General features: G+C 36.7%; 1 protein-coding gene across 5 annotated transcripts in view; it reads right to left on the reverse strand.

The window, feature by feature from the left end:
* ARID4B (AT-rich interaction domain 4B) overlaps positions 1-26,058 on the reverse strand; it is a 91,548-nt gene that overhangs the window by 22,819 nt on the left and 42,671 nt on the right. For 2 of the 5 annotated variants that reach the window (XM_069852339.1, XM_069852337.1), the window contains exons 6-16: positions 25,124-25,203; positions 23,717-23,808; positions 21,345-21,483; positions 17,550-17,629; positions 16,163-16,236; positions 15,183-15,332; positions 10,818-10,886; positions 9,636-9,730; positions 8,461-8,558; positions 7,983-8,250; positions 6,935-7,107 (exon numbers count right to left, since the gene is read on the reverse strand). In XM_069852339.1, the coding sequence (XP_069708440.1) occupies positions 6,935-7,107; positions 7,983-8,250; positions 8,461-8,558; positions 9,636-9,730; positions 10,818-10,886; positions 15,183-15,332; positions 16,163-16,236; positions 17,550-17,629; positions 21,345-21,483; positions 23,717-23,808; positions 25,124-25,203 (1,318 nt within the window). Of the gene's footprint in view, positions 1-6,934; positions 7,108-7,982; positions 8,251-8,460; positions 8,559-9,635; positions 9,731-10,817; positions 10,891-15,182; positions 15,333-16,162; positions 16,237-17,549; positions 17,630-21,344; positions 21,484-23,716; positions 23,809-25,123; positions 25,204-26,058 lie in introns of all 5 variants that reach the window. The other 3 variants (XM_069852338.1, XM_069852335.1, XM_069852336.1) reach the window with 2 other exon arrangements.

The raw sequence follows: 26,058 nt of genomic DNA on the forward strand, positions 1-26,058 counted from the left end.
CCCACCAGAGTTAAAAACGCAACATAAATGAATGGGTTTTGAAAGTTCACCTCATCTCCACTACACATCACATGGCAAAATTCACTTGCCAGAGACATCAGAAATAAAGGTCCCCAAAGACTCAGATGCAAAATTTCTGAATAGAACTCTACAACAAACAAATGAAAGAACCAACCAGTAATCTAAACGCCTTTAAATTACCCTCTCTGCTGCATTAGATTAAAACTTCTGAGCGCACAATCCTTGAATGCTGTCCTGCCAAGAGAAGCATGCCTATGAGGAAGATATTCAAGATTTGCCAGGCATTGGCAATTATGGTACCAGTGGCTCTTTAGAAGCTGAACAAGTTAGGAGTCTTCTCTCTCCATCACCCTACGGCCTTCCTGGTGTCCCCACATATGTTCTACAAAGACTTGGTAACAATACCAGAGCTTCTTCGGAAGAGATGTGTGAAAGCCTTATAGTGAGGTTGAGGAACTTGGGTGGTCAAGTAGGCGGAGGGAGTGTCAAAAAGCAAAAGCAAAACGGAAGGAGTCGATGGCTGCAATTAAAACATGTTCTAAGGAGTCATTTGGTTAGCAATCATAAGCTGAAGATTTTAGGAAACCAAACAAAAAGCAAAGAACATTTTTCATTTTGGAACAGAAAAGAAGGTGTACTCTTAAAGCTCCTGGAACGAAAAAAAAAAAATGAACCCAAACATACCCCAATGGCAAGGAAGAAAAGATTATTACAAGGCCACAAAAGGCTGAAATCTGGCAGTGCAGATGAAGAAGAAGCCACAACTGCCATGAAACAGAGGTTTGTAAGAGGAAATCATGATTGCAGCCATCCAGCACGCACAGTCATAATCTTATTTGTTCATCTTTGTATGCATGAAAACATCAGATTTCCATTAATGCTGTTTAGTCAAAATCCCATGGAGGGGTAGGGGGGGTTAGAAAGAAACAAACAAGCTTCCTGGCAGCAGATAATAACTATCAACTTAAGACTAGCATCAAGCAATATCTGCCACAAAGCTAGAAGAATTCGAACAACCCAAGCAGCAGCTGATGAATCAAGGCAGCAGCAGATGTGCATGTACATTGTACAAGAGATAAAGCAATACAAATGTAACTGTGTACCAGAAACCAAAGTCCCACCTGAAAGCTTATCAGGAGGACTCGAAGCCACTTCCAATTACAGCTGCAGAAGACCCCCACCCCATCTCCCATGGAATGGGAACAAACGTTCAGAGGCAGGAAATTAATGAATTAAAATGCAAAGCTATTTTGTTAATAAAGTAAAACTGCTAACATTTTTAGATCATATGACTACTGCTTATCATTAGATCCAAAGGACATTGTGAAGTCATTAAAAGGCTAAAAATACTGCAATTACTCAAAAATACACACATGGCAGGCAACTCTCAGTAAGTATCAAGACTTAACATGAACAAGCCATAATAAGGATAAACATATCAACAAATGGATGGTGTTAGTTGATGGAATAGCACATGATATTATACCACTAAGGAATTGCAGTATCAAGGAAACGTCTTTCAACCCACAATCTCTGGCATTAAACACAGCATTGTCACACAGCCTAGATGAAATCTATGAGACAGCGTGTGATTTACAGCATTAGATCCGTCTCCTAGAATCTCCTTAGCTTTTCCAGCAAACCTAACACTACTCCAATCACACTCCAGTCACTTCCGCCGACACACCATGCTGGCAGACACAGCAGGCAAGATGGCAAATGCAGGATTTTCTTTTTTTTCCAGGGGTTATTCTAAAACTTGAGGAAGCAAGACTATTTCAATTATTGGTACAATTAAGTCATTACAGTTAATTGAACCACTAGCAGAAATAAACTCCAGTGTAATTGACACTTCAAGTTTAGCAATTAGCTTCTATTTTTATTTCCCTGCTGTTTCCTTTTCTCCCATCCTTCAGCATTACTTAGCCTTTACTTCACCTGATACACAGCTGGAAGATGTCAAGCGTCCTTCATACTCTACTTTATCAATCACTGCTGTGTTAAAATGCCATCAAGTTTTAAGGCAGAGGCACCACTGAGACCTGTACTTATGCCACAAAACGAGAATCTCATCTCCAATTAAACAGAATAACAAAACCCCACAAAACCACCAGTTTTTGCCTTCCCTCTCAAGTTGCAAAAAAACCCCTAAAAATAAAAGCTCTGAGGATTTCTGTCCAAGCATACAGAAAATCTGAATAAATGCATGGTTATGATGCATCATTAGGGGGACGGGGAAGAGCACTAACTTGATTTGAATCACAACTGAGAGTAGTACAATACACTTCAACCATGCAAGTATGTACTCTGTAACCAGTATTGTCCTCTGATGCTTTTCATTCCCTTGAAAAGATAATGGATGGCTCAGAAGTCTGGCTGAGGAGTACAGCACTTTTCATTTTTATGGCACTAGTTCACACTCAGCTTCAAAGCACCTAGTATTTGACAAATTTTTAAGGGCTCACCCACACACTTAAGTCTCAGCGACAGCTGTCATGGTTAATAACCTCCACAGTGACCATAAGCTATGTAAAATGTGATGACAGAATCACTTTATCCACATCAAAGATGCCTCCCTTCTATTCAATGAGGCACACACACGACTGGTACATTTACACTGCCTTCCTACAGTTTATTATTGTGTCATTAGCAGTTTATTGCTGTTTCAAAAGCAAACCTTACGTGTATGTATACATCAGAGCATACTCTATATCAGGAAAAATAGTCAATTAGATTCTGTTTCTGAAAACTTGACTATACAAAAACTTCCTTCAACACAAAGGCAGCTGTAATACACAAATAGAACAGACAATACAAGTAAGAGCATAGAAATATGTTCCTATAAACGCAACTACCTAAGCACACCTCTTAAAAATTTATTCTTTTGTATACACACCAACAGCCCAAGATTCACAGCAGATGTTCATACCAACTGCACAATGAACAACACATTTCTCTCCCTTCTCCCTAGCTAATTAATTCCATATAAACCTAAATCAGGCTGGAGAAAGCTACCTTGGTATATAGTTCTCAACACTAACCCAGAAGCTAGATGTGCCTTCTGTATCAACTCTCCCTTCACCTCAAAACACTGTAACCTTCCTGGTACCATTTTAGATTCACTGCCAGTGATTTTCATAGTCATTTGAACAGACAAGGAACTGAAGAAAACACTGTCTCTACCTGTTACCTTCCATATGTACAATCGGAACTTCTGACTATTACATAATCTCATTGAAAATTGCCTTCAGAAAATCCCCATCATGTGTTTCCAGAAAATTTAACTCTTCCACAAATGGAAGCCAACAACTGCACAGGAACAACAGGCAGTCACCTACTCCACAAGGGTAATAAACCCTAGTAAAACCCTTCACATGAAACAATGCCCATCTTAACCTAGTTCTCAACTACTGCTTTTATTATGCCTAACTCCCTCTTACTGCTTATAGGAGGGGAAATGCTATTACTGGGCCTAACAATGTATGTAACAGCCTCAAGATTAAGATTCTTCCCTCACATGTGAATTAATGATTTAACTCCATTCAACATTATTAGTCAAAGAGGTTTAAGCACTTTCTCCATTTGATACTCTCAAAATGACAGTACCAATTCTGAGAAAACCATTCCATGAAGACCTGAAGGGCGGTACGAGAAAACCAGAAGTATTTAAGTTTCTAAAGTATTCTTTAAGAACATTTGTTCATGCTTTCCTTGTAGGAAATAATAAAAAGCAGGCAGCTTTCAAGAAGTAAAAAGAAATGAACACAAGAAGCTTCCCAAGATCAGAACTATTTGTGAGTACTGAAAACAACAGCTTGGTGAGAAAGAGTGGGGTGAGGATCCAGAGATGGCAGCCCCTACCGGCATCAGGGTTAAGGCAGTACCGCAGCCAACAGAAGGAAAACACAATAACAAAGCTTCTTGCTACCTTTGTGTACTGTAACTGGGATTATTTCTAACAATTTTGCCTGGTCACCTCAAAAATCCAAGTAGTACCAACACACAAGTCTGATACAAATTTTTGCTGGAAAGCAAAAATTATTCTCTGGATTCCGAGCACTTAATTTTTCAGTTCAGTATAAAGCTCTTGACAGTGGCCTGTCCACCAGCTTTAGAGCAAGTGCCCAACAATAAAACCATGGAGTTCAAGTGGTATCAATCTCTAAGACTGAGACAAATGGGATTGCACAGAGAAACAAAATATGTGGAAAATAATCCTGGCGGCTTACAATAGCACTTTCTGAGATCTGGAAGCTGGGAATTATTTTCAGGCCACTCATCAGAAATTCAGCAACAAGAAACGCAGAAGTTTTTCTGCCCACTTGGTTCCTTGAGTCTATAAACAAATTACAGGAAGATGCCCGAAGTCCTACAGATATAAACTCAAATAGCAAACTCTACAAGTCTGCCTTCTATAACATTAGATCTCATTTGTTTAGCTTTTCGGTTCTGACCATGAAAGATATATGATCCATAGCTTAAAAAAGGTCCCAGGAATATATTTTAAATACAGTGAGAATTCAATCCACAGTGATCTATTTTGATCGTATTTTGGGTATTTTGTATGCATGCGATTATTTGTCCGCTTACAAAAAAGCACTTTTCATTTCACATTTCAGTTCAACAAAGAACTCAAACCACAGCATCCCCCCTCCAGTATAACCTTTGCCACTTCTAACCCATGAAGTTGGGGATAAGGGGAGTACAAGTAGTACAACATCCCTACCAGTATACCTGGCTCACAAAACTTTTCTGTCTTTATGGAATACACACTAAAAACATTGTTTAGCATTTAGGATGACAGGGACACTTTAAAAACTCTTTAAAGCTGGTACAAATACATTTTGTACTTCCTATCAATCCCTGAGTGAAGAAAGGAAAAGGTTGATAGCACTACTGTAGTATCACTGCTTCAAACTGCTTACAGACTATTAACTGCTACAAATGTTTCACTTTTATAAATTTAGATTATTCCTTCCTAAATTATCCCCAGAAGGACCACATCACCACCTACATCTGTTTTTAGAGCTAGGCTTTCTATTCTAAGCAACTCATTACAATCTTTCATGAATCACAATAGCAAAATACTAGCTAGAAGAGTTTTTACTGGATGAGTAGAGAGGAGCAGGGAGAAGAGAACTCACTTAATTACAATCATATGAATTGGGGAAAATTAAGAGGAAATACTGCCTTCTATAGTTTCTTGTTGTTTTCATAAATAAAAAAACAAGAGAACTCACAATATTTTTAACATTGTAAATAACCGAAATGGGAGAGAAAAGAAATAAAGAACTACTGAAAAGCAAATGCAGCTTTTACGTACCATTTACTAGAGCAGCACGCTAAATATTAAGCCACTGTACTTTCCAAGTATACACAAACACACACGTACTAATTTACAATTTAGGGAACTTGAAAAACTGCTGTTCTCTGAGCAGTGCAAAGGTTGCCATCTACCTAGTTACATATTTTGAAAGTAGCATTGTAAAATCAGTCTTTAAGAATTCTGAAAAAGCAAGCAAACCTGTTACAATAGAACTCATCCAGTTCACCTTAGAAAAGGCAAATGTAACAAATTCCAGTAACTGTCTTTTTGTAAAATAAAAATTCACATCGGATACTAATTAAATCATAGCCATAGAGAAAAGGGATTTCTAACTTGATTTCAGGTTCACTTGATTTTACTGTATTTCACATTTCTGAATTATAGAAATTGCCAATGCAATCTCACTGAAAACATTTAGGAAGGCAAAAACATTTTACAGAAAGATCCTTCCAGAATCTGTTCTATAGCAACCAAAACCCTTAACAAAATAAAAAACCCGAACTATTCAACAATTAATCAGAAACTACTATAGTGAACTACATCATTCTGTCACAACTCTTAATGGGCCAGAAAAGGTGTTGGGAGTTACTGATATTTAGACATAAGATTAATACAGCTGATCTGCTAAATAGCAAAGATTGCTGGAATGAACAAGGGAATTAGTGGTCAGGCAACAGCTGGTATCAAGCACAAAATAACCATCCCTGATATATAGGTTGATGTGAACGTATAAGGAGGTGTCATTATCTACTTTTGGTCTTGTAAAAGGTTCTCCCTTAAGCATCTGTTACTGTTTTTTTGTTGAAGATACCATATTAAAAGAGACCTTTCATCTGACCTGTAACAGCCATTTTTGTGTTCTTACCACTTCAAATCATACTGTATGGGGGTTCTAATTGCAAGAGTATTAAACTGTTAACACACAGGGGAGTAGTGATGACAACTATCTTTTAAGCTTTGTATTTTTTTGTGTAGCTGTTGTAAATCAATTGTGGGTTGCTTATTTTATTAAAAAAAATTTTTTTTTGGCACCGTAACAGGAAAACCTGCCTGTTCCATTAAGGAAAAGGAAGATCATCTGTACACATCTATTGATTATATAGCAATGAGCGTCCCCACTTCCAAAACTCTTTTCTCAAGGACTGCACAAGAGACTCCTGCTAGCACCTTGCCTACTTAATAGCAAAACTGTCACCACTTAACATCTTTCCCCGTGTTACCTATAACACAACACTGTCATCTGCAACAGCCAGAAACTGCAAGACTGTGATGTGCTTGTACCAAAGTTAAGTAGATAAATACTACTGGCAATGCCTGCAACACTTCTGTCTTAAACCAAACAGTTGCCTATGCTTTTACACACTATTTTCTCACTCAGTTTATAAATATTTAGGCCTGGACTCTGTAAAAACTTTGATCGGATCCATCAATGGCCCTAATCATGACAAAGTTAGGAACACACAGGTCTCTGGAAGATACAAGTCTAATTCATAACAGAGATGTATGACTTGAAATTCAAATTACAAGTGTAAAATTTAATGAACACACATCAGATGCCTTAAGCTGACTATAAACAGTGTAACTTACCCTGATTTTTCTTTTTCTTCAATGTCTGCATTTACAGTAGCATTTTCCATTTCCTTAATCTTTTCCTCCTCTTTATCTTCTAGTTTTGTTTCATCCTCTGTTTTGATTACATTTAAGTCCTTTTCTTGATCAGGCTGAGTATAAGCAGAATCTGGCAATTTTTGTTTGTTTCCCTAGGATAATAAAATCTTCAGTTAACTTATGAGGTGAAACAAAAACCAAAGTATTTAAAAAAGCCAAACAAAAATACACTTAAGGTATATGAGCAAAAAAAACAAAAAATGTGGGGTCTAAGGCTTACTCTAAAATTACAGCACCTCTGCTGCTTTTTCTTCTGAAAACGTCAAACTAAACACAACAGACTTAAGTTGCAATCAGTGTCCCGGTTAGTTTTGTCACAATGATGTAGGCGTACTGCTCTTAGACCTGAACTGCAAAGCAATTCCCAAGATGAACACTTCACGGTGTTACGTTTTCACTTAGGATACAGAGATATCAGTACTGGCCCATCAGATATTCACCCCGGAGTTAGCACCAGCAGACAGGCCAGGGCACACAGAAGCATTACAGTCATGTTGTACACTGACTTGAGGAACTACACTGCTTCTAGAGCAAACTGCTAAGGTCTGCACAGCGCAGCACTTCAGCTTACAGCCATGGACTTTGCTAAAACCAGAGTCAACACTGGATTTTGAAACACTATGTTTGTCTCTGAACCAGTGAACTACATTAGACCACTGTGTAAAGTCATAGGGTTGCTGCAGAGTTCTGTTGAAGTGGAGAAGTAAATGCAAGATTTATGAGGGCTTAAAAGCATGGCTAAATACAAAATAGAAGTATCAGTACTGTAGTTAGCTGTGAGCATGTATAAAACAGGCACCTATGGATAAATACAGCTCAAATGTGTTGTTCTGAATTAGATTTACAGCACATTTTTGTCTTATTTTAAATCCATTACGGAGATTTCAAACTTGGCACGAATTCATGGTTATCAACACACCACCTGACTTTATAAACAGGGTATAAGATGAACATTAAAATATTTTACCAGCACAGAGGGCTTATCATTTTCTTTACATTCATTATCATTCTCAGCTAACTTTTTTTCTTCTTGTTGTACTACTGCTACTTCCTCCTGCTTGCGCTCCTCCTTATCCGCTTTTATTTCTTTTAACTCCTGCTCTGGTTCTTCACACGTCTTCAGTTCTTTTTCTTTTTCACAATCTTTACAAGGCTTGCTCGTCACTTTCTCTGGCAAGGCCATTTGAAATTCAATGTTAGCAGAAGTACAATACTCTTCAAAACCATAGAGATACCTAAAGGAAAAAAATTGCTTCCCATAAACAAGTTTGTTTCAAGAAAGAACATGCTACATAACAGAAGCTAAACATGAAGAGTGCGTTTGAAGTCTAACAAATTGTATTAGAACCAAAGAATTACGGACTTCATGTATGTTACCACTATCATGGGGTAACAATTTCATTCCAGTTCTGTTTCAGCACAAACTTCATAGCTTTATAACTTACTTTTTGTATGCACATTTAACATTATATCCTGCAGCTGAGTTCAATACAGGGATTCCAAGATCCTGATAAACTTGCTTCCACACTGCTCCACTTTCAATCTGTTAAAGAAAATGAAGCCATGTTTTTTTAATTAGCTCACCAATACCAAACACACTAAGTCAACAAAGTTTAATTACAATTGTTTTCCAAAGTTGTAATTTCCTCTGATCTATATAACTACTATCTGTCACACACAGTGTTTCACTGTAATGCAAACTGCACTGTAATGCAACTACTTTAAGCAATTTAGCATTTCTGTATTTCATTAAGCCACAGCAGGCTTTCCTCTCCAGGTGGTAATAAACAAAGGAAACAAAATACAAGGAACAGAGAAATCATTACATCATTTTAGTTTTATAGTTAAAGTAATTCTTAACTATGAGAGCTAGAATTCTAATTAAATTTAAAAAAAAAAATAAATTTCAAAGCACTAACAATACTCAGCCTTGGCAGTTCTGTACAAGATACAGTGGCTACTGATCTTTCGTCATGTCCTTAATATGCCCTTCAGAGTCAGAGTTTTGTGACAGTGTGATATGCTCATTTCTAACCATGTGTGAAAGTAAAGCAGATGTACTGCAAGTACAAGATCCTCTCTTGTATATCATAAAGCACAAACATACCTCCTCAACCAACAGGCTAAATTCAGGGCAAGCGGTCCAAAGCAGTAACAGAATCTGCTTGGCCATGAATTCCGTATGTGTCAATTACATCTCCAAAATTAATCCCACTAATCTCAGCCAGCGCATTCTTCTATATACTGCCCAGAATAGGCAGGCTTCACATCAAACCTTATACTTGACTTTGAGATTTTATTCAGCAGTTACTCTTTTCACTTTCTGAGGCAACAACTTTCATCCAACACTTCTTGAAATATCACAAAAAGAAAACCCTGGCAGATTTTATGCGGCAATAATTAAACACACAGAGTAGACATTTAATTTATTTAGAATATATTAGTTTCTGGTTCCTGCTAAAGCACATTTTTCAGATCTACAGGGTGTCTTACATAGGTGTAGTTAATTTTCATACCTCTAAAGCTCTCGTATAAGATTCTTCTTTATAACTACTTAAACAAAATTAAACAGCATCCTCATATTTTACAGGTCTGGAATACTCATCACGCTAATACTCACACTATCAAATCCTCCAAGCTTGTGTACAAGTCTGAATAATTTGAAGAGATTCAAATTTCTATATCCTAATACAGGTCGCTTGTTAATAGGAGTCCCTGTGAACAAAGACAATTATTACAGAGATTTGAAATTCTTTTTTTCAGAATAACATGAAAACTACATCATATGCCCTACTACACTTGTAAATACAGTACTGTAAAACCTTCCCTCTGACCACCTCATGCATCTGGCATTTTCTCTTCATGAAACTAAACAGGCTCAAGAGTCTTAATAACCCATTTTGCCTGTAGTTCAGTAATGTAATATAATTCATATATATGCATTCTTCTGTATACAACTGAATATGCACAAATGATACATCTTTCTTCACGCCTACATTATATATAGCTTTATTTCACTCCCTGAAACAATTACATCTAAAAATACCAGCACAGACTTTTCACTACAATCAAAAAAATACCTCCCCGGAATCAAATCCCACAACGCTTCAAAGAGCTGAAACTTCCCATGCTAGCAGTGACTCACACATTGTCATCTCTTGTAAACAGTTCCTCGATTCATCTTCACATGTAATTACAAAGTTAACTAGTTATCACACTAATTTAAATACAAACACTTCCATCCACGCCTCCTCAGACATTGTACTTCCCTTGCAGTGTATAAATACCTGGTAAAGATTTAATGTAGTAAACAGCATTTGCTTTTAAAAACATTTCTATCTACCTTACTGATAAGGCTTACGCATTTAACTGATCAGTACTCACACAAGAAAATCAGCATAAAGTAAAACCATTTTCCCATGATCCTAAAAAGTGGGAGGTGGGGGGTAAATTTTATTTTATTTATGTACTTTAAAGTTACTAAACTGAGCATATACATTAATATTATTGAGAATATTAAATGCTTAGTTATACACACTGTAAGTACAGAGTAGAAAAAACACTAGGATATATAAGGTACTATCTGTTTATTTCTGAAAGCAAGAATAAATGATTGTACTTTAGAAGAAGAATCAAGTGATAAACTTATCTCCTAAATAACAAGGAATTCAGAAGTGGCAAAACTCATTGTTTCCAAAACCAAATTGTAAAGCGCTAAGAGTTAACAAACTCAATTCCTTAAACTACTGCTAAGCTATACATTCACCTTCAGCTTCTACAAGTCAAACATTAAAACGCCTACCTCTGTCTTCCATGAACTTGTATAATTGCTGAAGAAAACTCTCCCGTTCTTCAGGAAATGGCTCTATTTCTTCCTGTTCAAAGCAATGCACACAAGAAAATTAGCACTATTTTGAGTTACAGTCCTTCATTAAAAAATACATGGCAGTGACAATTTCAGTTCAAAAGATCAAGTTATTTTTTTACTCTGTTTAGAATCCTGTTGCTGACTAAAGAGACCCATGCTCTCAGAGCTATGCCACATGGAACTATGCTTCATAAGCTACAAATAGTTTTTCAAAATGTACAAAACAAAACCTGTAAAGACGTATCAAAACTAGATTTTTGATCGATCATTGAAGAATCGTAAGTGGTATCATAGATCAAGATGTATGTGGTCTCCATTTTGTCCACTTACAACGAAAGTCTGGAGACATCATGAGATTATATTAGAAATCTTACGTCTATTTCTGCTGCAGTTAAGCAACTGCCTGGATACACTATGTCATTTTCAGGGATGAAGTGGAAGAGAATATGCCAGTTGTGCTTTCTTGGGAGTTCTAATCCGCAGTACTGGCAAACTGAAGCCACCAGCAGCACATGCATGCCAGCTGAACACGTCGCAAACAGGATCAATCCTAGAACTGAAGTATCAATGGGTATTTTGGACATTAAGTTTACCGTACTAATAACCTTTGTATTAGATTTACTTACATTAATAAACAATGGAGTTTCATAACAAAGCACTACAGCTTATTTGACAACATCTCATAATTTCCTTAAGAAATGCAACTTGCCACAACCAGTAGCAACAAGATAGTAACATAATCGGAAATCTTAAACTCTAAGAACTAAGCTGCCTCAAAACAATATGCCAAATATAAGTTAATTAATTTCTGGCATTTCGGCATACTTTTTTCTTAATACTACCTGTAATGTTTCTAAAAATAGCCAACAAAAAACTAAAATAAATTATTTTTCTTTAGCACATTTTCATTCCATGTTTGTATTTTCCATTTTTCAACAGTCTCCTTCTACTAAATATTAAAGATTCGCTCACCCTGAAGCAAGGGGACAAAACATATTGTCTTTAAAGTTACTGCAAGACGACTGAGAAAACAAAAGGCACTGAAAATCATTACTGAATACAACAGAGGAAAAGAATAAAAGATACCCCCAAACATAATCTGTTGAAGCTATTTAATAAAGAAATAGAAAATAAGGTCAAGAAAGACTGTAACTACTCCTGGTGAGCAGATTTTTATTCTATATTTCCTCTTCTCCACTAAATGCACTTGGAGGCCATACCAGAGCAAACAGGTGAAAAAGGAAGAACCAGTAACTCAGAATATGCTGAAGAAGCTGTCATTTAGGTATTATCATCAACAGAAATGCAATGAAAATATTCCACAGTCTTGCAAAGGCAATGCAAAAAGAAAGCCTGTGATGGGCTTTACATGATATACCCGGTATACCAGCAGAGCTCAGAGCAGGTTACTGCCACCAGCAAGGACAGGCTGGATAGAGGACTGCAACCAGTACATAACTAGGTACATCCTCAGATGGCAGGGGCATCAGAAAACAGGTATTATCTAGCAGTTCTTCAACAATAGGTATAAGGTGATGATGCAGCCCTGCATACAGTACGAACACCTGCTAAAAGAACGTTCACAGGCAAAGCTGGTAAAGGTAACATTGCCAGCAAGCGAAGGATTCAACTTGCAATCACGAAACATGAATATGAACATAGAGAACAAATGAATCAAAAATAATCAATATAGTTTAGGGGTTGCATCTGTTTGTTTTAATCTCACATCACAAGTACTTAGAAAATACTTTTACCAGCATATGCTGGATCAAGGCAAAGAAAGCATGAGCACCTATTTGAGTTTCATGTTTTTCAACAATAAAAGAACACTTGCCTTAAGAAAATGGTCCCACAGAGTATTTAGAAGTTGGAGGATCATCAAAGTAAACCTTCAGGAAACCCAGAGTTTTTAAGAAGGAATGTATGCTTTTTAAATATTAAGGGAACTAAAAAAAAGGTGATAAAGAGGCTGAATAAAATACTGCCACACCTTTCTCAGCTTAAGATCCAATGCCTGAAGTGTACTTACTCATGTCTCAAACATGATAATCCACAGAGGTGCCAGAATGGCAAGTGGATACTCAACAGAGACCAAAACAACTTCTTAAGAAAGTGTGCTAAGGAGGAAAATTTAAGGCCCTCCATGCCTCTGAAAAGTATTTTCACTTTCTGAGAACCTCTGCAAAATCAGCACCTTATATTATGATAATAATGTCTGTCACTGACCTCCGAACATTTACGGAGTCTCTTAAATAACAAAGAAGTTAGACAACAAGGCATCCTAGATAACGGCTTGAAGCAGGCATGTCATTCTGTGATCTTTGCATACTTGCAAGCTAGACAACCACAGTGCTAGCAGGTCACTGCAGGCTCTAATCTATCTGTACATGTTATAAAGATAAAACAAAGTGGCTTATGGTAAATGAAATACAGAAAAGCAGCAACATGTTTTTTGCAACGCATACAAGGCACACAGTATTACAGCCTAGCACTACAAAAAGGGGTCTTTTTCAAATCTTTTTACCTATTATCAAGTATAGTAAAGGAAAGAAAGGCTGTTTTCCAGAAAAAGAAAAAAAAAAAACAAAAAAGGCAACTTCTCTTTGAAAGAATCTGCAGGTCAACTCCTATCTAGTTGGACAGAAGCATCTAAGTATCTATATTGATACTTGATATTCATAGGAGCACCCATATATATAGGAGTGTGTCTGAAGATACAGATGCTCCTATCCTGTATACATATGACGACTGCAGTGACATATGCAAGAGCTTTTGTTGTTGTGGTCGCTGCTGTTCACAGTACAAGGACCACATGGATGGCCTAAGGGCCACTAGTCAGATTTTTTCACATCCTGGAAAGCACTACAAGAATCTGCATGTGGATCAGATCCACAGGTCCCAATGGAAAACAGATGCTGCTTGACAGCTACGAGGTTAAAGGTGCAAACTAATGGAATAAAAAAAAAAGACACGAGGTTGCAGAAACTGCTCAGAGACAGGTGAGTGGAGGGAGAGAAGGCCCACATGCCATTTACCACTGAGAAGAGAGAAGTGAAAAAAGATACGTTTTGCCTGTTTTAGAAAACTCCTAGTTCAGCACATGATTGAAACACTGGATACTGGAGAGGAAACTATCACAAGAGATGTCACAGTAAATTCCAAAGTATTTGGACAAGATGAGACCTTCTCATCTAGCACATAAAAAGACTAGTTCATACAACACATCACAGGCAACTAAGGAGACCTGGAGAGAAGGTGTACAAAGGGCACAAGGTCAAATATTTACTATCAATGTAGCTAAAGACTGTGACTTTTTCAGCTAAAAGTAGTGAAAGAATGATCACTACATAAAGATTTTGTGTCTACCTGAGAGGTACAAACCTATCTGTACTTATCATGCCCATGGGCTACACATGAATCTGCTCTGAAAGTCCAGGAATTGTGGTGAGCCCAAGTAAGAGTTTCTTGCTTATGAAACACCAGGCAGAGCATAGCCCCTTGCAAGCTTTATTTTTGTTATAAAGCCTTGCAAAGGCTTTATTACATTTCATCAGAGCTGGATGGTCTCCTGTGAGCTTAAAGAAGAGTAAGAATAAATTCACAAGCATGGAAAGGTGCAAAGTTTTTACTTCACTTCTTCACAGTCTCCCAACAAATTTTAAAAATAACGAAATGAATGAATAAAAGATGGAACACCATCTTCTGGTATGCCAGAGCCAAAATCTCCAAGGAGGATGTATTGAGAGAAGGACTGTAATAACCACTTACAATCCAAACCAGTTAAGTTCCTCCACTATTGGCGGGAATTTCAGTCTACTGCATTACTGGCAGCTGCTCTCAAAACCTAGTGAGGGCAAAACTGATAATGGGCAGATACAGATTTTAAGTATCACAAGAAGGTACAATACACACATTACAGCAGACAGTGTTATCTACCCCTCTCATCCTGCTCAGTCCCTAGCAGGTACTGCAACCCCTTCTGCCACTGCGCTGAGATTACCATGGGAAAGATTCTAAACCAGGATCTTCCTTTCAGTTTTTATTTCTGCTTTTCTTTAGTTCCTAATGACTTCATCTTTGACTCAATGTTTTTTGCTTAGTGACTCAAAGATATTTGCTAGATTTTCAAGTTGCTATTTTCAGGTTAATTGATCTTCGTTGAATAAAGATTTTGAAAGCTGAGGGGAACGTTGCCTACATTAACTCCTTATATGTTCCCAAATATTAAAAAGATCACCTTAAGTATTAATCTTGCTAATTTTTATCAGCTGTGTATCTATGCCCTTTTACTAACTTCACTTGCCTCTTCCTCACTGCTGTTATCCTCTTTTTCTTTCTCATCCTCTTCTTCTTCTTCAGCTTCACTACTGGAGCTGTCTTCTTTTAATTCTGTTTTCCAGTTACTAGGAACAGTTCTGTTTTTATGGAATTCAAGGGCTTGGTCAAAAGCTGTAAAAGGATCAGCATTTGTTAGCACTGCAGGAAGTATCAGTTTGACCAAATGTTTTAATTAAAACAAAATAGTTGGGGGCAGAGGGGTGGGGTGAGGAGAAGGAAAGACTGCTAATTAATAATTCCAGCCCCAAATTCAAAGAATCTCAACCCTGTGCTGTCCATCCTCATTTGTCTTACTCGGCCAAATTTGCCTTGTGTTCTCTATGCAACGCATTATTCAGAGCTACTGTTAGTGTCTACAGACAGAAATAAGGATCTTCTGTATTAAACAACACACGAAAATTTAATTGAGAGAACCCCTATTCCAACAGTTTTACACCATGGCTTACGTATATTGAACAAGGAGGGAAGGATCAAGAAACAAGCACTCTGAAAGTCTGACCAGAAACACTCAGGCTTCCAAATGAATCCACAACTGCAGTTTCTTGAGAGTGTATAACAGCGACTTACTTGTAACTATCACAGACATTACAGTGAATAACCCTAGGAAGATCTAATGCAGGGGCAAATACTAAATAACCTATAAAGCCAGTGTGTGCTGTATGGTCCTATCCCTTGCTTGGCATGTCTACATTTAAAACAAAGGGGAGGGTGAGGAGGTTGTTAGGGGTTCTTTATTGGCTGGGTTTTGTTCGCTGTTTTTTTTTTTAAAAAAGGTTTCTCTAGACTTTCAGAAGTGTTTTCCATCAACATATTACACTATAGGAAGAGATTTCGGTTTTTAGCATTTTTAAGACATGAACCAATCTACCATAAGTTCAGTCTGATTTATGCAACAAAGTAAATACATAGACATGTGTTGTCTCAAGGAAAGTTATTTTTACCTTGCTTTAACAAAGCGTCAGGCTTCGGTGAAGTTTCACTAATCTCCCGAACATCTTTCCTTGGCACAGAAAAGCTAGATAATTTAGAAAGTGTTTAAAAAATAATATTTTAAAATATTTTGAAGCTAAATTAACAGTTCAATGCAAAGTTATCATTAAGACTATAACACATTGCTAAACAGAGAAGAAGCATATGAAGTATATATTGATAATTCTATAGTGTTAGTCTGGTACAGTAAGTGGATTAAAAACAAAACTTAAAAACCAACTTGGTTAGACTATCCAATATACATTCACTGCATATTAAAGCAAGCATTTTTCTTCCACTACTAGATAGTTATCTCCCAAGTACACATTACTGTAAAAAAACTCATAGTAATTTAACAAGTAACTGTTCACCTACAAATAACAAAACCCTACCTTGCTTAAAACATAAAGGGGTGCTAGTATAAATTGTCAGTATGAACTGAGACTTCCAAGTTGAAAAAAACCAAAGCTCCTCTTCATTTCTACAGTGGTGCAATCCAAGAAAGAAACTCTGAAATGCAGCTTTGTGGAGTGGGAGTATGTGCTTGTGAGTGCACAGGCTTATGTGTGTTTCTCCAGTGATGTGCACTGATGCATGAAGAACTATCAAGTGGTAAAACAATAGCCTAGACTTAGTAAGTAATTAAACCACAATGAAACTGTTAAATATCTCTATATCCTTTCTGTAAAAGCTTTCTGTTAAACTGAACCAAGCACAATGAACAGCTGCAGCTTTTTAAATAAAAACTACTACCTAGAAAAAATAATGGTATTGTCAAGTTCCTTATTCTACTGTAAATACCACACAGTGCTTTTCTAGGTTTCTCTATTTTCTTTCCTACTTTGAGTAGTATTAAGCTCCTTATAAAGAATGTGATAATATGCGGCTGTAGCCTAGACTGAGATAAACACATGCCTTACTACCTCCAAAAAAGAAAGAGAAACTCTGTGTGTGCACATGGTGATGCATATGCATGCACACCCCGCGTGCATCCCCTTCTGCAGCTGGGTAAAAGCTTACGGCCACCCATCCAAAAAGCAGTGCTCTATTCCAACAAAAGCAGGAAAGAGCCTCAGGCCATTCTCTAAGTCACGAAACATGAAACATGGCTACACTCACCAACATTGTAAAAATGAAATTAAAACCAAGACAGATAGATTTATGCTTCTCATTATTAATAATGACAAAGTTCAAGATTAAATTCATCACAAACTAGCCTGTTAACAGTTTTCTAAACATTAGAAAAATCTTCGCAGAAACTTACTGATATTATTAATACCTTACCAACGTATCTCATATTGCATTTCACTTGACTAGTATAGATTTTATTTCATCATTGACCTCTACTTTCCTACTCACAATTTGCCATCCTTGAAGGAGCGAACAAGAATATTGTCTTTCTTCACTGCAATATCATCACTGCAATCTGGACAAACCACCTGTAAAGATAATACAAATGCAAAGTTTAGAGAGAAAAGGTAAAAACAAGGCAGTCACAGTATATACAGATGGAACTAAATGAGATCCCTCAAAGCACAGGAGTGATGACCTGAAATAACTGGATGCATGAGTTTATGCTTGCTTCCTGAAGGGAACTGACAGCTGCTGCCAGAGACTACATTGTCTCTAAGAAAGAACAACATTCTGACAAAAGTTAAGTACCTGTAGTGCCACTACAGCTTATTCTACCCCTCATACATCCTAAAAGGACAAAGCTTCCACCAAGTGCTGCCACCTGAGTTGAGATCTCTTCTGAAAAACTTACAGAAATTGCAAGAATGTAATCACACGGTGTTTCAAAACCAAAAAATATACAGGATTTACAAAGTAGAATTCTATAATGGAGGATTCATCATTCATACCTAAGAGAGACGACTGTCTCAAGTACAAGTATTACAACAGGTTCTTTAATTCAAGAAGTAATGAAGTCTAACATTGAGAAAACATACTAATTATTTGTTGCAATTTTAAAAGCTATTTTAAAGTTTTGTTAAACCAGGATACAAGTTTCTAATTAAAAAGATTCAGGAATTTCATAAAAAAATATATACTGAATTTCCAGAGTTAGAGAACAGAAAAACAATGCTCTCCATCACTCATCTCTTCTCTGGAAACGTGTAGTTCCCTGAAAGTTAAGAAAATTCTAGCTGCTACAAAACCCCACGAAGCAGCAAATTACTGCAGCCCTAATTTAGTCCTGGTACTACTTCTTCAATCTTACACCAACTGCTTCCAGTCCCACTTTTTCCAAACACACAAAGATAGTGCATGACGAAATGTCGTTTTTCCTCCTTACATAGTCATATAGCTTTTTGGAAGGTAAAGTCAAAAACTCCAACACTCCAACAGATTTGGAAATAGAACTGTGTATCACAGAGCACAGGCTAAAGATGCTTCAAGAAAAATTAAACTTAACAGCCAAAGTCTCCAAATTCAATACATTCTACCGTCTCCACGTTACAAAACTACAATTTACTAATTTAAATGGAGTTTGAGATACAGTTTGCAACTGTGTTTTAATCCCAAGGTAAAAGACAGCAATTATCATCCCCCACGTGAAAGACAAGTGGAAACCCCCCTCTCTCTAAAGATGGAGAAAGGCTCTTCTGACTTTAGCTACTGGTTTCCTAGAAGCATCAAGATCTTAGTAGTCAGAAATCCACTCAGAGGCTGGAAAACAGCTTATCACAATACAGTGCCTTTACATGAAGCAACTTCACCTCAAATTTGCCTGAATCAAGTTTTCTCTACTTCCTTGCAAAATAAACTCCACTGGAGTCACAGAAGGATGACAGAGATGATCCTTTGTAAACTCCATTTTCTGAAAACGTTGTAAGCAGATTTCCTCACTGCACCTTCCAAAAGCCTTTAAGTACACATTAAAACTAAGCTATGATATGAGGCTCACTAAATCACACTCTTTGACCTATGGAGCAACTACCAGGCCTTTTTACAACTCCCAATCCACCCACCCCATCCTGCACTTCTCCCCCTCCTCAAACAACAAACAGACAACAAAGCCCCAGCAAACCCAAAAGACACCATGCAGGCAGGATTAATCTATCACTGAGTCCTCAGAATAATTTTTACCAAATTTAGACCTCCTCCACAGTTTTACATTTCCAAGCAACAGGCTACTTAGTTACAGCACTGACATCCAAAGTAATCAGTTTCCATTGCTAATCTTAACTGTTATTTGCTGTAAAGGTTTAGACTAATCCCTGAACTTCTTTTCACATAATCAACTTGCAGAATGTTCTCTGTGCTCATACACAAAGTCTACCTGTATGCAGTATCATTAATAATGAAGTAATTCAGGGATACATATTCTTCAGCATAATAAATCTGAATTTTCATTTCATTATTCATATAATTACAATTAGCATAATATACAGTTAAAGCAAAAATTTATCAGTAACAAGATAAAACTACTTGTAGATATAGTAAAGGTAACCTGCTTACAAGGTAAATGAATGGAGGGGAACAGTGACATGGGAAGAGATTACAAAAAAGAGGCTACTTGGAACATAAATCTATTCTTTGACACAACCTTTCACATTAAATGCAATACGATGTTTATTTGCAGAGCTATAAACCTGATTACTAACGTAACAGTTAATCTAGGATAAGCCACTTCAGAGTTAATGAGCTCCACCTTCAAACTTTATCCCCCTACTGCCTATCATTCACTGAGGGAAGGTTTCTGTGAAGAAACAGCTATTACAACCTCCAAACAAAATCCAAAGAAATAACAGCATGTATCTTAAGTACACCTTGGGAGCAGAGGCAACAACAACTCAGTTAATCTTTCAGGTCTGACCCAGAGCTATCCTGAGCACCACTACATTAATCACATGCGAGCGCAACACCTACCAGAGAGTCTGTCATCATGGAAACTGCTGTCTATCACACCTGTGACCAGAAGGACTAACCCAACAGTGTGACAGAAAACCGCTCAAGCCAGTCCAACTGACAGCCCCTCAAGCCAGTCCAACTGACAGCCCCGCAAGCCAGTCCAACTGACAGCCCCGCAAGCCAGTCCAACTGACAGCCCCTCAGTGCAACTGTCAGTCAGGCGATATTGCTGTAATCTTGACAACAGCTTTCGGTGAAGAAACAGCTCAATTTTCTTGTCTCTTAAAAGTATCTGTCGTTAACACAATACCTCCTTGAAGTATATTCTACCCTCTCCCTTGCTGTAAAAAAAGACTTCAATATGACTCATTCTCTCCCACCAACTTTTCCAAAAGAAGTCCTGCTGAAAAGCCTCTGGACTCCATTAGGACACACAGGAGGTGACAAGCAGAATGTTGCAACTGAGAGCTATTGCACACACTGAGAAGAGCTAAATGTTACTGTATGGAATCTATTTAAAAGCAAAGCACATACACATTACATACACATTCTAAGCTTTTACTGCCAGGGAGAAATTCAAATAGTTACACTTAATAATAAAATAAAAACTAAAAAGCGTGGCACTAGAAGGTACCACACACGGAAATGCATTGATTTCCAAATATATCAGTCAGTTCATACACAATCTAACTAACAGTGATGCTTTCTAAGTTTATTTGTTAAAATAAAACACCAAAAAACAGCCTTTAACCAGACTAAAGAAAACCAAAATATTTTGTACTAGAAGACTATAATGTTATTTTCAAAGAAAATTTATTGGCCAATTCTATACTACCTACCATAGCAACAAAGAAAATGTTTTTGATTTTATTACCAAATGTATTTATAGTGAACCTAGAAAAGAATACCTAGCAAAGCACTACTTCTCCCTTTGCATTTCATTATATTTTCTACCTCGATAAGAGTTGGTAGCTCACAAAAATGACATTCAATAGCCTAGGAAAGAAGCCTTGAAATTTTAGTTCAAAAGTACCAAACACACTGTTAAACTGGAATTAGAACAACAAGCTCTGGAGTTCTGGAAAAACTAAAGCCAAGTTAGCAATCACTTTTTGTAGACAAACATTTACATATCTAATATTTCCTTTTGCTATTATGATATATTCAAAGTTGAAGAAACATACTGAGTTCTAATAAAATACAGACTAATCTATCAAAAATAAAAAAAAACCCTCCTTTGTTTGGTGTCTAAAAAACAAAACAAACTTTACAAAATTAAAATAAATATTAAATTCTTACCAAGGCTGGAAATGACAGAGTTTTCTTTTTATCCACACTGAGACAGTCCACACACACGACTTTTCCTAATAATTCATCACTTTGTTTCCTATCATCCTCATCTTCATCGCTGGAAGAGGATGAAGATTCTTCTTCAGGACTAAACAACAAAAAAAGACTTAAAACTCAACTATTCAAATCTTGCCTATTATAATTACCAAAGATTCAAAGCTATTTGTCAGAAAGGCATAAATAACAGTGACTTGAATTGCCTATTACACGTTTTAGGATGAAAATGAACAGAAGTATTTATAAGGATATTATAAGAACAAAATATTATAAGAATATTACTAATACAGAAAGTCACATATACATGTAATATATGCAAAACCCAAACAAAATATCACAATGCATTGACATGGAGGAACAGAAACACACTGCCAGGACACTGTCAGAGTAAGAATTCCGCCCTGGTGAAGCATAGCTCAGAAATACTGTTGCAGTTGCAGTTTTGGACCAACATTAAACTAAACTATTTTGGTTTTGCTCTTAATCTCCCTACACTCTTACTTTAACAGCCATATAGAATAAAAAGTTATTTTGGGAAGTCTCTGAAGAAAGCACATCAGCTATAAAGATGAATAGCAAAAAGAAAAACAAGTTCTGAAATAGTCCCTTAAAGACATGCAGTGAAGCACTTTAGTAACTTTGAATTTCACATTGAATGAAGTGTTAGAATGTAGTAGATGGGCAAAGGTGCAAATACATTTTGATTAAAAATGGTTCTGGCTCATCATGTTGAATGTTCCAGTACAAAGTTGCACCTGGTTTTAACCATACGTAGAATCTAAATGTACGAAACTGCTTCAACTAAAATTACCTGCAACTGATTAAAAAAATAATAAAAGAAATTCCCCAGTACTCCTGTCTCTCTCTAGGTATTTTTTTACTGGCAACTTTGAAAGTTAATTCTTAGAAAATACACACCTTTTTCAACAATCACAACAAGCACAATTTTAAGAGCTATCTTCCATTTTTCATGTAACTACTTTTGAGTACAAAGTTCACTATTAACAAAAGAATCACAGCATTTATGTAACAGAAGACAACAGGGTTACAATCTCTGGGGAATTACTACGTTTCATTTTCCCCACCCTAGTTTTATGTCATCATTTGCAGTGCTGATACACCATTGCATTTTCTTCCCCTCACCATCCCTTTTTCAAGTAGCGACCTCTGAGTACAATCTTTCAGGTGGTTTTTCACGGTTTGTGAATCTCTTGTGGGAGGAGAAAGAAGTCAAGGACTAGAAAGAAAGCCAGGACTATTCTAGAGAGGCTACAACCTAGCTCAGTTGTACCAGTATCTGTGCAATTTGTCTTTTTACTTAATTCAGTCGGTATCTTTAATTTATAATTAATAATAATAAGTGTGCTGTTCCTGCCATAATAATGTCCTGCACAGTTTGAGAAACAGAGAAGACCACAACTCAGTAACAGAAACCAAGGATGCTGCAATCATATTCTCTGTGGTATGTGCCAGCTTCTTCCATCTTTTTCCTTCAATACATCACAAATTAGTAAATCAATAATTGAGTAAATTTATAGTACCTCTGCATATACAGGGTAGTATTTATTCCAAGCTATCAAAAAGACAGGGAGTGAAAGGGTAATCCAAGCAAGAAAACCTGCTTCCCACCCCAGCCAGTATCACCTCAAAACTTTAAAAACAGAACCAAAAACACCCTCCCCAAACCACAAAAAATCCTGAACCACAAATAACAACAACAGTTACTGGAGTATTTAACACTGTTTTTTCAAGATCAAACCTACCAAGAATTTTGGCACCTAGGAAATCAAGTCACTACTCTCAAGCTTTGTTTTTCTATCAATAAGCTTTGCTGCAAACCGTAACACTGTTCATTTACTCCTAAAATTCCTTCAGAGACCTCATAATAAAAAACCAAAGGTTTACACGAAGATTTTAGGACCTTCTACAAAGACTTCGCATCAGCTGGACAAAGACCACATTGTAATGGTTTCAGTTTTGAGCTGAACAAATTATTAATATTAATATTCTACTACAGAGGAGTTTCTGAGTAGAGTTTAACCACTTTATTTTTCACTTAAACAACAAAGTTAAATAACAGAAACAAGAAAAAAAAAACCTTTGCCTATACCCAGCACTATTTCAGATAACTATTACATGAAGACTTGCAATTCCTGCATGCAACAACACACATAAAGCTGACTCTCAATCTTCGCACTAAGCAACACTTTGCATATAGCTTCCTGGTTTTTGAATAAGAGAAGCCTGAGCGTACAACTAATAAAACTCCACACACACTTCAGAATTTAATACAGACAGCTTTGATATAAAGATGTTAAACTTACATATGATTGGATCTCCTTCCTCTGTTTGTTTTCTTTCCTATAACAGGAGTCCCAAAGTGTTCAGGATTAGTGAGTGGAAGCTGATCTAATGTCTGTTGAAATGAAAAAATACATATACACATAAACTTGCCGTAAGTTGTTTTCCATAAATTTGTATAATCTGGTTAAAGCAATTCTTGTCAACAGAGACTTTCTCATTACAAAGAAAATACAGAGGTACAGCAGAGATGTCACTGCTTTAATTTTAAAAGGTTACAGGTCTTCTTTGAGTTTTTTTCCACAACACTTTCTTCCCATCTCTGAATAATTAACTTTTGTTTAACACACAGATAATTTTCCCAAAACCCTGCCTTTGGACCATTTAAAGACTTAATTCTCTGCATTGGGTATTCTGCTGATTTGGGATACTCCACCTTGACAGAATGGAGTTTTTGCCTGTGCTATCATCAGGCTAAACACATAATCACCTACTTGTAAATGAACAAAGGTCTGCTACGAGAGGGAACTGCAATATACATAGACCAGAATTTTCAACCTGCTTACTATAAAGTAATAGTTCTGAAACTATGTTAGATGTTAATTAGGCCCTCTTCCTTGCATACGTTTAATCCTGCATCTGGAGTCTAGAAGGTATCTAAACCTTCACAAGAGGGCAGTAAGCAGGCAACAAGCTCAGCTGACTACAAAACCAAAGCATATTTACATAGATCAAACAAACTCCTGTCTTAAGTAGGTTTGTAATAAGCTAACGTGTTTACATAAATCTGCCCATCCGTCCAAACAGTCTTGCACAGTAAGAACAAACAACCTTCATTCTGAATTTTTGACTATTTGAAATTTGCTAGAAATGTCTGCGGACTTCAATATGCAAGTTGCCTTTAAGATATTAACCAGCTTCAAAATACTGATAACTGCCTTCAAATTGACAGGTAACAGCATCTTTTAGAAGAAAAGGTACTGGTCCTTCAAACTTATCAGCTATTACAAATAAGACTTGATCTACCTAAAATCCAGAACTTTATTATGTCCAAAGACGTACATTAATTTTTCTCATGTACCATATCTGGATTTTTTCCCAATGAATACTTACAGATAGTTTTTCTTATGTAAAGCAAGGTAGTCGTTTGATCGCAGGTTTTTGTGTGGTCTACGATCCATGAACCATTAATAAAATCAAAATGAAAAAAATGAAATGCTGACTTTGTTTCTTAACTTACTCAGTTCGGTGAAATTTAATCCTATTTCTCAATATAAAAAAAGAATAAGCCAGACCCTGAAGACTTTATTTTACAAAATCCCCATTTTTAGTAGCATGGATGTACGTAACTTACTGAAGACTGAGGTACTAAAATACCGCTTTTATTTTTTTCTAAATAAAAAGTTGTCGTATAAAAATTGTTCAATTACCTCACTTTCAGCAAAATGTCTTTCTCCTTTTAAACACAGGGAAGAGCGTCTAAGAGTCTTCTCATCGCCATCATCAAATACTGTACCAGATAAGAAATGAGGCAAAGGGGGAAAAAAATTATTATTACTTTTTAAAAATCAGGATATCGGTAAGTGATTGACTTGTGTGTCAGAAAGAGATTATACATATTCCTGTAGCCAGTCCTTAAAACAAAGCTGTACCAAGATACTGAACAGATAGTCCAAATAAGCTTCTGTCTCATCATAGCTACCTGTGCTTGCATATGTTAAAATAAATCTTAAGCAATCATGGTTCAGAACACAGAATTAAAAATCAACACAGGCTAGAATTGAAAAACTATTCTTAAAACCCTTTCAATTTTTACAGAACTTTATTACATAACCTGAACTACCACAGGATCTAAATGGAAGCCATGCTTACTATTGAGAAACAGAAAAGGATATTTTGAGAAAAAAGTTAGCTTAACGTTATATGGAAGTTCAACATATTTCCCTACTGACTTCTCTCAATTGCACTATAGGGCAGTGCTATCAGCCTAAGGAAGATGACAATTGTCAAAATGCAGACAATCATAAAAAACAGTTGTAGTGAAAGAATTGTGGAGCTCCTGGTTTCCAGATGTTCTGCTGCCTTTGCTATCATCAGGTCAACTGGAAACAAGCTCATAACACAGTTGGCTTCAGCTACGTACTTTATACTTTTGAAACCTGTAATGCACTGCACACATACAAGGTGGGATCTTCAGAGGCTGATAAACTGGTCAGTTTTTGTCAAGTCTTCTACAGGTACTTAAGGGATGACCACTTGGTAACAAGTTCTAACTCTTGGGCTGTGCTTACACTGACTGTTCAGCCCGTGAGATAAAAGCCAACCTCCTCTACTCTCCCCAGTGGTGACAACAATTCTATTGTTG

Source organism: Phaenicophaeus curvirostris, chromosome 2, assembly GCF_032191515.1.
Source record: "Phaenicophaeus curvirostris isolate KB17595 chromosome 2, BPBGC_Pcur_1.0, whole genome shotgun sequence".
NCBI classification, from domain to species: domain Eukaryota; kingdom Metazoa; phylum Chordata; class Aves; order Cuculiformes; family Cuculidae; genus Phaenicophaeus; species Phaenicophaeus curvirostris.